Raw genomic sequence first — 14,949 nt, forward strand, 5'->3', positions numbered from 1 at the left:
CCTTATGGGAGTTCCCTTGTATGTTATTTCTCGTTTTTCCCTTGTTGGTTTCAATAATTTTTTTTCGTCTTTAGTTTTTGTCAGTTTGATTGGTATGTGTCTCGGTGTGTTTCTCCTTGGTTTTATCCTGCCTGGGACTCTCTGCGCTTCCTGGGGTTGTGTGGCTATTTCATTTCTCATGTTAGGGAAGTTTTTGGCTATAATCTTTTCACATATTTTCTCTGGCCCTTTCTCTCTCTATTCTCCTTCTGGGGCTTCTATAATGCGAATGTTGTTGTGTTTAATGTTGTCCCAGGGTCTCTTAGGCTGTCTTCATTTCTCTTCTTTCTTTTTTCTTTATTCTGTTCCACAACAGTGAATTCCACCATTCTGTTTTCCAGCTCACTTATCCTTTCTTCGGCCTCAGTTATTCTGCTCTTGATTCCTTCTAGTATATTTTTCATTTTAGTTATTGTGTTGTTCATCTTTGTTTGTTGTTTAATTCTTCTAGGTCTTTGTTCTTTAATTCTTCTGGGTCTTTGTTAAACATTTCTTGCCTGTTCTTGATCTTTGACTCCATTCTTTTTCCAAGCTCCTGTATCATCTTCACTATCGTTATTCTGAATTCTTTTTCTGGAAGGTTGACTACCTCCATTTCATTTAGTTGTTTTTCTGGGGTTTTATCTTGTTCCTTCATCTGGTACATAGCCCTCTGCCTTTTCATCTTGTCTATCTTTCTGTGAATGTGGTTTTTGTTCCACAGGCTACAGTTTTGTAGTTTTTCTTGCTTCTGCTCTGTGACCTCTGGTGGATGAGGCTATCTGAGAGGCTTGTGCCTGCATCCATGTTAAGATTCAGCTTGGTCTGCTGCTTCTTGAGTTGTTGAAATAACATCACGATGTGTTTCTTTTTAAGACTTTTAAAAAAATAATAAAATTCATAAATTTATTATTTGTCAATAAATCTGGCAGTCATAGCTGTTAATTTTTCCACCACACATATGAGACCAAGAAGTACCAGAGCTCTTCCACTGACTTGACATTGAGATCTTACAAATATTTATACCTTTTAGGAATACAGAGATGTCAAGTAACAGTTTATCAAGAAGTACAGGTTTCATTTGGGGGGTTATTTTCACATGACACAGGAATGGTTCCAGTTGCTGTCATTCTTACCAGCACTTACATTGTCAGTTTTTTCATTTCTTTGAGCTGTTCTAATACAGATGTAGTGTTGTCTCATGATTTTAAAAACAGCTTTAGCGATATAAGTGACATATGATACACTGTACAACTGTTAAAGTGAACAGGTTGATAAATTTGACATGTATACATCCATGAGACCATTACCACAATTAAGATAGAACACATCTATTGATATTACCCCAAAGTTTCCTAGTGCCCCTTTTGTAATTCTCCTTTTCCACCCCAGGCCCCCTACCCAAGCCACCGGTGATTTGCTTTGTCACTATAAATTAGTTTTATAGAAATGGAGTCATACAGTATACACTATTTTTATGTCTGGCTTTTTTCTTTCAGCATGACTATTTTGAGATTTATCCATGTTATTTTATGTAGCAATAGTTGATTTCCTTTTTACTGCCAAGTTGTATTCCATCATATGGATATACAGTTTGTCCACTCACTTGATGAACATTCGGGTTTCCAGCTTTTGGTTGTCACCGACAAGTCACTGAACTGGGACAACTTTATTTTTCTATGTCTATTTTTTAATTGACTTTAATGAGGCATAATTTTATAAAATGTACTCTTTAAAAGTACATAATTTGATGAATTTTGACAAATTCATACTCCCTTTTAACTAACACCACATCAAGATATAGAACATTGGCTTCACTGCAAAGGTTCCCTTGGGGGTTCTTTTCAGTCAGTGTCTCCCACTTGCCCATTCCTAGCAACCACTAATTGGCTTTCAGTCACTCTAGAATAAATTTGCAGTTCCTGTAGTTTTATAGAAATAGAATCATACAGTAACATAATTTTAGTTTCTTGCTTTTTTGCTGAGTGTGTTTTTAGATTCATCCATGTTGCAAGTATTGTTGCAGGTATGTTCATTCCTTTTATTACTGAATAGTATTTCATGACGTGAATTTACCACAATTTGTTTATCCATTGATGTGTTCTTGGGCATTGCGTTGTTTCCAGTTTGGGGCTACTATGAGTCAAGTTGCTATGAACATTCACGTTCAAGCCTTTGTGTGGACACGTTTTCACTTTTGGGTAAATACCAAGGAGTGAAACTTCTGGGTATGGTAAGAATACATTTAATTTTTAAAGAAACCGCCAAACTCTTTTCCAAAGTGGTTATACTATTTTATACTCAGATTAGCAACATGTGAGGGTTCCAGTTCTGCATGTTTGACAACACTTGGTATTTAAAAATTTTAAGGTCTTTTATTTATTTATTTATTTAGCGGTATGCGGGCCTCTCACTGTCGTGGCCTCTCCTGTTGTGGAGCACAGGCCCCGGACGCGCAGGCCCAGCGGCCATGGCTCACGGGCCCAGCCGCTCCGCGGCATGTGGGATCTTCCCGGACCGGGGCACGAACCCGTGTCCCCTGCATCAGCAGGCGGACTCTCAACCACTGCGCCACCAGGGAAGCCCTTAAGGTCTTTTAAATTTTAGTCATCTTATGGGTATGTAGTAGTATCTCATTATGTTTTTAATTTGTATTTCCCTGTTGACTAATGATGTTGAGCGTTTTTTCAAGTTTTTATTGGCCTTTCATATATCTTTTGTGAAGTGTGTTCAAAAATGTCTCCTATTTTAAGACTTTTTTTGATGTGGACCATTTTTAAAGTCTGTTGAATTTGTTACAGTATTGCTTCTGTGTTTTGTCTTTTTGGCACTGAGGCATGTGGGATCTTAGCTCCCCAACCAGGCATCGAACCCTCACCCCCTGCAATGGAAGGTGAAATTTCAACCATTGGACTGCCAGGAAAGTCCCCACCATGTGTTTCTAACAACAACCCTACTAAATGTGCATTATTACTCTCCTTGTTGTCTAGGTGAACAACTTGAGGTTAATGACCGACCCATGGAAGACCCTATAAATTGTGGGGAATCCTGGATACAGACAATAGTCTTAAACCAGAGCCGGTGCTCTTACTCTAATGCCCTGTTAGTCATATGTAACCTTGTTAAATAATGAAATGAGTAAAGATGTCCATGATAGGCTGTTTTCTCATCCATTGTAGTGGTTTGAGGCACTATTCTAGTATGAGATTAGTGCTGTGAGGTACAATCAAGTTCTTATCCTAAAGTTAGTTTCATTGTAGTGGGGTGACTTAAATAAGCAAATACATGCAGGAATTACACACCTCTTATTGAAGAAAAAAAAAAAAAGCGTGGCTGTGAGGGAAACAGAATAATATGGAGGTTGGAAAGAATATAGGCTTTAGATCAAGATACTGGTTGAGATTGTGCCCTTGTGACTTCCTAGATGTGAAGTTAGATGAGATGCTTAACTTCCTCATTTGTGAAATGAGGATGAACTTTCTAGAAGATTTAGGGAGATTTAATGAGACATGCATGAAGTGTGCTCAGTACAATGCAGCAAGGAAATTCATAAATCATGGATTTAATTTCCCTAGTTTCAGTGTTCGCCAGCAGCTCCCCTCCCCCAGGCCAGTCCCCTGTAATGATTTGTAATTTTGCTGAGGCTTGAATTCAACGAGGAGGTCAGTGAGAGTGTGGATAGAAGTCATACTTAGCAGCTGGGCAAGCCTAGCCTGGGACCCATTTGTCCATAATGCAATGGGATTTTTCTGCTCTGTACTCATCATTTAGTATACCTTTTATTATAAAAATATGTTAAAGCAGTATTTGCAAATCTAGGGCTTTCTAAAATTTCCCCTTTTCAATACTGTGGGGCAATAGAACTCAGTCTGTCAAACTAACTTCATTTTTAGTCTACCTCAGGCACTTAGAATCTGGTGTTCACTGTTCATTGGGGCAAGTTCACTGGATAAGGAGTTTTTCATATAAGATAACATATGGAAAGAAGATTTTGTTTTAGAGTAAATTGAGATAAACCTACTAGCCAGGGATGGTAGTGCTGTGGCATTTTCTCCCTGACGGGGTATCTCATTGGGATTTCCATCAGTTAGGATTTGGTTCAGTCACATATGGCCAGTGAACCCAAGCCCTGCCTCCCCCCCCCTGACCCCCAGAGAGTGATCTGTACCTATAGATGTTTACCTCTCACATAAAGGAAGTTGGGAGGTGGCAGTCCAGGGTTGTAATGGCTGCTTCACATTTGAGAGAGTCTCAGGCTCTCATTTTGTTGCTTCACCATCTTCATGGGCCAAGCTGATATTCCCAGCTAGCACATCAAATTCCAGCCAGTGGGAAGAGAAGAAAGAGAAAGAGGCAAAAAGTGCTTGCTTCAGCTACTGTTTATGGTTTTCTACAAGTCACATATACTTTTGCCTACATCTCGTTGGCTTTAACTAAGTCACTTGACCATGTCCACTGTCAAGTGAGGCTTGTATTTGTGGTCTTAGATGGGCATATTCACTGTCCCAAGTATCTGCAGCTGTAGAAGAGAGTGAGAAGTTATTTGGATTGGAAATTGTTAATAGCAGTGACTCCCACGGGGTATTATAACGTGTGAAATGGGCCAGAGGCTCTTTGTTGTTCTGTTCCGAGATGTGCAGTTTGGGAAGGTCTGTTTCAGAAAGGCTCTGATGATTTTGTCCCAGTGGTTTTATGCAGATCTTTCTGGTAGCGTGTCCATAGGAAGGGAAAAAGAAAACAATACCTATCCTATACTCTTTTCCTGCTAATGTCTTTTGCTAGATCTCATTAACGGGTGTTAAAGCTATGCCTTTGTGCATTTCAGAGACCACCTGTGCCTGGAATAAATCCTTTTATCTCCTTGAGAAGTGCTTGTCTTTCTTTCTTTAAGGTATGTGCGCACCCTGATACCCACCCTCCCGGAGGAGGTACGTACCCTCTGGTCACCTGCCACTGTGCTATAGAGTCTGACCTTGGCCTCCTTCACTTACCAGGAGGTCACACAGCCCCGTCCATGACGGGGCTGCAGGGCAAGGCAGGCTCTGCACAGCAGTGGTTGCCAGGTTTCTGAGTAGCATAATGGGTAGTCTCCTGCTGCAGTCAAGATCCAGGTATAAGGCTTCAGCTGATCATGACTTAGAATGAAAAGGCTAGGATATAATTTGAACAGGGACAAAAAAAAAAAAACCCCAAACAAAAAAACACTCTAGGTTGAATAAGACATCTCTGAACTCAAGAAATTAAGTATTTTTTTGAGGCCACTATTATTATGGATAAATTATCACTGCCGGCCAAGATTTATGAAACTTAGCTTTTACTGTCAGTAATTGAAGTGTTCTTTTTTATAAGGTAAATCTCTTGGTTGTATTTAGATGTTTGCAAGGATGTTTATGTTCTAGTTAAGTTTTTGCAATTTGGTTTCATATAAAAAGCTCTTCTTAAAATTCCCATTAGATAATTTCTGGTGGTCTTTTATTTTTTACTTTTGAAAAATATTTTATTCATTCATTACAGTATATGGGCAAAACTAAAATATAGGCTGACTAATAAAACCAACTGCCCTCCAAAATGTTAGTTGGTTGTGTCAGACAGGAGGTGTGCATATGACAGGTTTCCCTCTTGCTTAATCCTGAATTGATGAATATTTTTATAGTGATCTGGATGAAGAATATGGCTAGCACATTATTATGTTGGTGGTATAGCAAAACTAGGAGGGTTCTTTGGTCATAGGGTGAAGGAATCAGAATTCTAAAGAAAAAAATGAATCAGCTGGAACAGTGGACCAAATAAATCTAGCCAGGATGGAAACACGGCTGAATAAAGCACATGTAAGAATGTTTTAGAATTTTTGTTGATCATAAGCACGATGTGAGTCAGTTGATGTGACTGCCAAGAAGAGTTAATTTGTTTTTTAGTTCGAATTAATAGACGTAGAGTACTTAGAACGTGAGAAGTGGCCCTCCCCCTTGTCTCTGTGTTGGCCACATGATCCAAGGAGAATCTCCATCAGTCTGTTGAGTATAATTTGGAAGGAACATGGCTGTTGTAATGAGTTTCATGATGTTATAGCTTTCGAAGTACTTTCTTATATTTAGTTTTATGTAAATAAGTTACATTTAACTATGTAATGCTTTATTTATGGGCAAACTGGAGAGTACTCTTACGATGCTGGGGGAACTGGTAAAGTTTATTCTAGAAAAGAGAAGACTCAAATAATCTAGTACATGTCTCCAACTTCCTGAATTGCTACGTTGAAGAAGCAAAGTAACGTTCAGTTTGTTTGGTCTTAGGTAGTATAGAGCTGGGATTTATGGAAGGCATAAGGAAGCAGGTTTCAATCCTTCGTAGTTGTCTAAAATTAAAGTAGGCTTCATTGCAAGGTATAAAGGTAGGGTGTGTATGTCTGTGTGTATTTTAGTTTTCATAGGCTCAAATGGAGACTGAGAGACCACTTGGTATGGATTTTGTAAAGATGAATGCATTGATCAGAATGTTGAGTAGCATGATTATTATGGTTCTTTTCTGACTCTTCCTCTTTCTTTGAAATCCTCAACCTTGAAATGTTTTAAAAAAAAATAAGGGGACGGGGGTGGTGGGTATACAGTCAAGTTCAAATTTTATTACCTGAAAGGAGAAATTTTAAAAGAGTCATTTGGTTTGTTCAGTCTTTCTGCAGGATGATCAGATTTAAACTATCTGCAATGAGTCATAATTGTTCTGAGTTTAAAAATGTGTAAAGTGGCTATTAAAGCTTAATTTAAATGTAAATTAAAATTTGAGTATGTAAGAAGGGTCCTGTGATTTAAAACTTAAAATGAATAAAGTGATATAGGTTGAAAGATCTTTTTCTTCCTTATTTTCCATCTGTCCAGTGTCCAAGGCCATCCTTCTTCCATAGTTTGTCTGTTTATGGAAGCAAATACATGTTCTGATTTTTGTCCCTTTTCTGTGGAAGTGGTGGCTTATTTTAAATACTGTTCTATACTGTTTCCTTTCCCAAGATATTTTGAGGCCATTTTCACATCAGTACATAAGAGAACTTTGTCATACTTTTTAATAAAGCTAATAGTATTACCACCGTTTGGATATAGTATTATTTACTCCTTTATTTATGAAAAGTTAGGTGTCAGCATTGTTTTGTTTTTTGCTAATGTGGGGCGAGAAGTGCTACTGTGCAGAGCTGAAATTGATTAGAGTTAACTGCAGTTTCCAGTCAAGCCTTCCCTTTCATGTTGCAAGCCTTTAAATATACTCCAGAGTTCCAAAATATTTACATCAGATACATACTGCGGATGCAGTTGTTGTCTAGGGTGGGAGACAGATTTCTGGGGCTTCCTGCTCCACCATCTTTCCAGGAGCCTTCTGCTGTCAGGTAGACTTCATTCGGAAAAGAAAAATGTAAAGTAAGGCATGTTTTCGTAGCTTGAGTCATTTCTCTGAGTGTATCCATGTTGTCTGTCTTTCTGCTGGCTTATAGGTTAGACTTGTTAATTTCTAGGATCTGTATGTTTGAAAACTAGCTTTTTAGGGTATGAGTTGCAAGTTTGTTTTTTTTTTTTTTTCTGGTAAGTCTATTTTTCCAATGATTTTATTTATGGTATGTTTTGCCATACTAAATTTATTTATTTATTTATTTTAAAAAGGATATAATTGACATAACATTATATAAGTTTAAGGAGTATAATGTGATGATTTGATACACATATATTGCAAAATGATTACTACAATACTAAATTTATTTTTAATGTGTAGGCAGCTAAATTTATGACCTGTAGATGTTGATTCATGCTTAAAAAGATCTTTCTCATGCCATGTTTAAAGGAATTCTCCCATTTCTTCTAACACCTTTACCGTTTGGTCTTTTTTACATTAGAAATTTTAATTCATTTGGGCTGTAACCATGTGTTATGGTCAAATTTAATATTTTTCTCCATGGCTACCCAGTTATTCTAACATCATTGGTTGGAGAAACCATCTTTTACTACTGATTTGAGGTGCAATAAAGGTATTTTATAGTACACTTGTGGTTGTATTAGGATCTATTTCTTGGGTCTATTACATTGGTCTCTATCTGCTGATGTATAGCATAGTTTATTTTGATAATGCCAATAGCTTTTAGGAAATTCTTTCTGACTGCTTTCCCACTGCTAGATTTTAAATTGCCTTTTTTCCTTCCTATCTCTTTTATGTAGAATTGTAGACCTTTTCTCTGTACTAATAGAGTATCCATTTATTGACTGTTTGTATATCGTTATGATATGGCTGTCATTTTATGTCTTAAATGTAACTGCAGTAATTTTTATTCATAAAAAAGTTGAAGCCTGATACTTAGCCAGGTGCCTCTGGCATGTTTTGTGAACTACACCACCATTGTTAGAGTTTCCAAGAAGATGGTTTGTGTACATCTCCTTCTCTTGATTCATATGCATGAATTTTCCACACCATAATCACCAAAACATAACTCACTGCCACAATGGCTGAACTTAAACACTGGCAAACTAGAAATTGCAAAGATTTAGAGGAGTTCTTAAAGAACAAAATGCCTCTGAAAGAAGAAAATTGAAGGAAGGTATCCCTAGGTTCTAGTTTTTGAACAATATGTTTTATTTATCGAATGAGGGAGTTGGGACAAATGATCATTAAGGTCCCCTCCAGGTCATTGTCATTCCCCCGTGTACATTTCCATTTACATTATTTTACCTCGACAGTTGGTTTGCAAGTTGAAGCCCTTCTTGGCGGTTCCCAGGGCTTGGCAACTAGAGTGTTCTCAGCCATTTCATTCTCAGCAATTGCTATCCTACTTCCATCTGGTCCCTTTTGTGAACCACGTTTAGAGAGCTAAAGGCATGGACTTAATTTGCCTTGCTAGTACACATACACGAAAGGTTCCTGCTTTCATTCTCTTCATATTATAGAAATGGAGAGTGTAATATAGTGGTGACATTCCTGCTTTTCAGCTTGGTTTGGCTTTCCCTAAAATGAAGAAGATAACCTTACTGAAGAAGTGCAATGGTCTTCTCTCTCCACTGCTCGGGGCAAGGGGTTTTTTACACTGTGGCAGGATAGGACACTTCTTTAGCAGTCTGTTACTACCAGCAGCAGTTTCTTTACAGGCCATCTTGTTTATTAGACTCCTAAATAAAACCCGTGTTTTGAAGGAGCTTGTCTCATATCTGAATGGCATTTTAGTAAGCCTTTTGAACAGTTTTAAACTTACTTCACATCAGCCTTCTTTTGGAAGCCAAATCATCCCAGTTTGTTTAGTCTTTCTAATCCTTTCATCATTTTATCCTCAGCCTGTTTCCAAATGCTTCACATCTCCCCGTAGAATCCAGAACTGGGCAGGGTTCTTTAACAGTGTGATGAGGATGACTGAAATGGAAAGATCACTCCTTCCTGTTCCTTATATATCTCAGGATTTGTTGTTTTATCTGCAAGACTGTGCTCTGTCTCCAGTTAAGCATTAAAAAAATATGCTTCTGCGTGACCTCATGCACCCTGCCTGTAGTGAAGTGGATGCGTCTGTAGTCGGTGCTGGCTTTGTGGAGATGAGGCGTGTGCAGCCACATGGGGCTCCTGCTTAGAAGGGCCCCATGCTTGGTTTAATTAATGCTCTTCTGCTGCTGTATTGAAATTAATTTTTTCAACAAGGAACTCCTCTTTCTCATTTTGTAGCGAGCCCTACAAATGAAGTAGCTGCCTCTTCTTGGAGTTGATAACTAGAGGACATGGTTAGTAAGTCATGGTTCGTGTCTAACCCACCCTCCGTTAACTGTGATGGGTAGACCCAGGGTGAACAAATCTGGTTGTGAACTTCCACCCGACTCTCTGAGTTACGGCCTTCCCCTAGCCTGCCTACAGATGCACTCACTGCCCCCCATCACCCCTCTGTTCTCCTCCTTATCATTCCTTTATCTCAGCTCAGGCACTGAGGTGTGTTTATTCATGGAATCCAAGCTTTTGGCATACAACAGATGTCTTTTCCAGAGGATTCTTTCTCTGGGTTCCTCTGTCTTGCCTGTCACCTTTTGTCCAAAGCTGATCGTTGTCCACTCACCTCCAAGAGTATTTGTCCCTTCTGGTCTTTCTGTTCAGGACAGCTGGCAGTTAGTTTCTCATTCGAATTTTAGACTTTTTGTTTTTCTTGTCTCTACAAAGGGATTAGAGTGTAGTAATCACGGGAATTCTGTTTGGGGCAGAAATTTGGATTCCATTGCAATATCAGGTATCACAGAGTATGTGAGGCAGTGACTTACATTTTTTAAATGACCCGTAAGTTAATTCTAGGTATCAAATCTTAGACACTAGTAGTAAATGTAACTTTTAGAAGTCATTATGTTTCATGGATTGGCTAGTTTTTGATCTGATTCCCTCTTTTTCTTGCAGCTTAACAAGCAGCAGTTGCAGTTACTGAAAGAACGGTTCCAGGCCTTCCTCAATGGGGAAACCCAGATTGTAGCCGATGAAGCATTTTACAACGCAGTTCGGAGTTACTATGAGGTAAGTTTGAAGAGTCTGATGCCTCTTAAAAGACATTTTTAATGGCTTTCCCATTTTAAGAAGCTCACTGGTATGATAGGAGGGCTGTGAGTTTGCCACCTTCCTTGAAAGCATTGTCAATTCTATTTTGCAATTTAAAAACTGATTCCACAACCTGGTTTTGAGAGATAAACAGAATTGGAAATTATTCACATCTTTTGAGGGAGAAGTAAGCTGTTTAGAAAAATCTTCTGGCAGTGATTGATATAGCTGAGTGTAGCTATCTTTGGGTCCACATGTCTAATTTATCCTTTTAAATCAGGATTTCAATAGTAAATTGCTATCTTGTGCCATTCTGTTCACTAACCTTTATAATAATTAAGGCCAGTAACTAATTTCATGAGGATAAATTGAATTCTTTTTTTCCCAGGGAGATAATACTACAATACCACCTTTCTCTTTCTTCTGATTTTAGTTTGTGAGTATTCAGGAATTCTCTGTGGACTTCCTATGGGTACCAGTTTTCACACGGTGTCATTAACTGCTTCAGTGAGTGGCCAGTAGATGTTAAGAGAGTTCCCTTTTTTCCTGAGGACTTTTAGAGTCATTTGGTGCATGGATTCCTTCCACTGTGAAGATATTCTACATCTCTCAGCTGAAGAACAACATACAAAGGTGTATTAGACTAGTACAAATTAAAAATGTAGAGATGCAGTGTGTCTGAAGTTTTCTGAGGCAGGGAAATATCTTTGCAAGAGTAACAAAGTAATTGGATGTACAGATACTTGGTTGGATTAGTAATTAATTGATGGTGTGTATGCATCAGAAGTGGCTTAATGCAACCCGAGGGAGGTGTATGTTACCCGGAACCTAGGCCTGTCAAACAGGATGAAAGTATAGAAGTCTTACTCACCGGATGTGTGTGTGTGTGTGTGTGTGTGTGTGTGTGTGTGTGGCAAGAATCTAGCGGCAATAGTGGATGTTGTCTAACTGAACCTTGACTCACTTTTTAAAAAAAATTTATTTATTTATTTTTGGCTGCATTGGGTCTTTGTTGCTGCGTGCGGGCTTTCTCTAGTTGCGGCGAGCGGGGGCTACTCCTCGTTGCGGTGCGCGGGCTTCTCATTGCGGTGGCTTCACTTGTTGCGGAGCACGGGCTCTAGGTGCGCGGGCTTCAGTAGTTGTGGCTTGTGGGCTTAGTTGCTCTGCAGTATGTGGGATCTTCCCGGACCAGGGCTTGAACCTGTGTCGCCTGCATTGGCAGGCAGATTCTTAACCACTGCGCCCAGGGAAGCCCAACTCAGAATATCTTAACAGGTATAGGGTATTCAAAGCTTGAGTCTTTGAGTCAAAGTCTTGCAAGATGAAATCTTGCCCTGAATCTTAATAGATGAAATGTAAGGGCCTATACTTGCATCATGTAATAAAAGAAAAGCCAAACGTCTGTGTTCAGGAGGAAAGAAATGGGTTAAGTAATTTGTGTAAAAATATGTAATTAAGCAAACTCATTTTGGGTTCAGTACTATGGTATTGTACATGTTAACATTAGGAAAAGAAACCGGGTGAGGGGGGCATGGGGGCTCTTTGTACTACATATGCCACTTTTGTGTAAACCTAAAATTACTCCAAAATAAATATATTCCAAAGTAAGTTTTTCATAAGGGTATTACAAAGAAGTAAGCATAATATGTTGTTGTCAGTTTAATAAAAGACACACTTAAGCTGTGTTAATGAGAATATTCTCCTGTAATAAAGGAGTATCACCATTGGTTTCTAAACGAGGATGGTGTGCTCTTCTGGGTACAAACTATAAATGAAAAGATGTGGATAAGTTTAGTGATAACAGGTTTGAAACATATCATAATATAGATCACTTGAAGGGCCTAAAGACAGATTAGGCTTGTGTTGTGTGTGGCCCCAAGGGTAAAACTAGAATTAACATGGAAACTGAAGTGGGGAAGATTTCAACCTAATACTATTGGAGTTTGGTTGCACTGCCCAGATACAGAGTCGACTGGAGAGTGCGGCGTCACTGGTGGCCAGATTCCTGCTCACTTCACAATCATTTGGGAAGCATTTTGCACAGAGGGGTCCCAGAGCTCTGCTCTGGGCTTACTGAATCAGAATTTCAGAATCTTTATTTTTAAAAGCTTTCCAGGTGGTGCGCTTACAACTGGTAGATTGCCAACCAATGGAATTAGATGATTGCTTGCTGGGTTTGTTACAGAAAGAGATGTAAGTACGGAAGAGTGTTCAAAATGGAAGCTGGGAAACCACTGTGGCCTATTAGAAAGTCAGGAAACGTGGCTTCACATTGAACTCAGATGCTTACCAAACACATAACAGACAAGTCATTGAACCTCTGTGAGCTTCAGTGTTTCTCTTTATCTAATTGGTGGGTAGTAATGTTTAAGTATTGGGCTAGGTGATCCAGGGTTTTCTATTCTTTGGGTAGTATTTCCAGCAATTGTTGGCTTGTGAGACTGTAGCTAACTTGTCTTTGTGAAGTTCTCAAAGGGGTTAAGATTTATATTAATGTCTATGGAGTCTATATTCCTGATTTACCTTTGGGGAGTTACCATTTCCCAGGTGGCACACATTCAGTACTCAAACTCTTGAATGGGTAAGTAAATTTTGTTGGAAAATAAGATTAAAAAATTGCCTCTCAATTTTTCCTACAAAAGTCTTTACTCTCTCTTTTTTTTTTTTTTTTTTTTTTTTTTGCGGTACGCGGGCCTCTCACTGTCGTGGCCTCTCCCGTTGCGGAGCACAGGCTCCGGACGCTCAGGCTCAGCGGCCATGGCTCACGGGCCCAGCCGCTCCGCGGCATGTGGGATCTTCCCAGACCGGGGCACGAACCCGTGTCCCCTGCATCAGCAGGAGGATTCTCAACCACTGCGCCACCAGGGAAGCCCTACCCTCTTTTTTAAGGATTATATTTTTGTATACTTTTCTATGACTAACAATGCTGGTAGTCTCAAGTGAAGTAAGTCAGAAAGAGAAAGACAAATACCATACGATAATCACTTATACGTGGAATCTAAACTATGACATAAATGAACATATCTATGAAACAAAAACAGAGAGAACAGACTTGTCATTGCTAAGGGGGAGGTGGGTTGGAGGGAAGGACTGGGAGTTTGGGATTAGCAGATGCAAACCATTATATATAGAATGGATAAACAACAAGGTCCTACAGAGAGGTATATTCAGTAGCCTATGATAGACCATAATGGGAAGGAATCTGAAAAGAATGTATGTATAACTGAGTCACTTTACTATACAGCAGAAATTAAACAAAACATTGTAAATCAACTCTACTTCAATAAAATTTAAAAAACCTGCTGGTAGCCTCTACTGTAATTACCTCTGTGGTATTTCTTACAGCTTACCAAAAATATCTATTTTTTATTCTTCCAGTATCTTTGTGGTAAACAGTGAAAATATTACTACCCACACATTACCTAAATAGAAACTGAAGCTCACAGAGGTTTCAGTGACTTGTCCACTGTTGTATGTTTGGTAAGCGTCTGAGTTCAGTGTGAATCCAGATTTTCTGACTTTCACGGTGCCATTTGAATACACCTGTGCCACGTACTGTGCAAAACACTTCGAAAATGTTTTTATTCTTCAGAATAAACCTTTTAAACAGAATTATTCCTATCTTAGAGACAAAGTTAAGTGACTAGTGCCCAAAGCTGCATAGCTAATTAATAGCAGAGCCAAAACCTCACTCTTTCCACTAAAGCTTATTAAAAACAGATCTTGGGTTCTACCCAAAACCTATTGAATCATAATTCCTTGGGATGGAGCATCTGAAGTTTGAACTTGCACCTGGATGACTTTGGTTCAGTCTGTATTTTGAGAAACATGTCGACCTAGATCTTAATGACTTCTTGAATGTATGTTCCATGAAGGAACCATTTCTGCACTGGTTATCATCTAATTCCACACATGTAGCAAGTATTTTGTGGCACACAAATGCTTTCAACAAAAGCTTGTTGACTAAGTGGATGAGTATTGGAGCACTTATTGTTCTGTGTAAAATTGTTTATTTTGGGTTTTTTCTCCATAATTTTTAAATTAAAGTATCACTTCAATAGTGCCATGGAATTTCTTTCGATTATGATCTCAATTTCATGGCTTTGTGCTTCCTCAAAGATGGCAGATGCTTCAGAAGCATGGTTGGGCTTTATGTTCTTTCTAACCTGGTATTTTATGATTTTATGATCTGTTTTGGCTTATGTCTTTCAAGGTCTACCTTTTCAGGGATGTTACATGTTCCCTGTATACAGCTGTTTTCCACAATTAATCCATCAGTAGTGATTTTCTAATATATTAGATTTTTGGTAGCCTTTAGCTCTGATGGACATTTCTAACCATGGCGATATATGTATGTGTGTGAGAATATATCCATATATGTGAAAAACCCTAGTAAACGTGTATCACCAA

At 38.7% G+C, this 14,949-nt stretch overlaps 1 protein-coding gene across 7 annotated transcripts in view; it reads left to right on the forward strand.

Annotated features, from left to right (window-relative positions):
• CADPS2 (calcium dependent secretion activator 2) overlaps positions 1-14,949 on the forward strand; it is a 544,229-nt gene that overhangs the window by 122,899 nt on the left and 406,381 nt on the right. For all 7 annotated transcript variants that reach the window (XM_059073595.2, XM_067042266.1, XM_059073599.2 and 4 more), the window contains exon 2: positions 10,405-10,518. In XM_059073595.2, coding sequence (XP_058929578.1) covers positions 10,405-10,518 — 114 coding nt within the window. The remainder of the gene's footprint in view (positions 1-10,404; positions 10,519-14,949) is intronic.

This window comes from Kogia breviceps, chromosome 9 (genome assembly GCF_026419965.1).
Source record: "Kogia breviceps isolate mKogBre1 chromosome 9, mKogBre1 haplotype 1, whole genome shotgun sequence".
In the NCBI taxonomy this organism is placed as follows: domain Eukaryota; kingdom Metazoa; phylum Chordata; class Mammalia; order Artiodactyla; family Physeteridae; genus Kogia; species Kogia breviceps.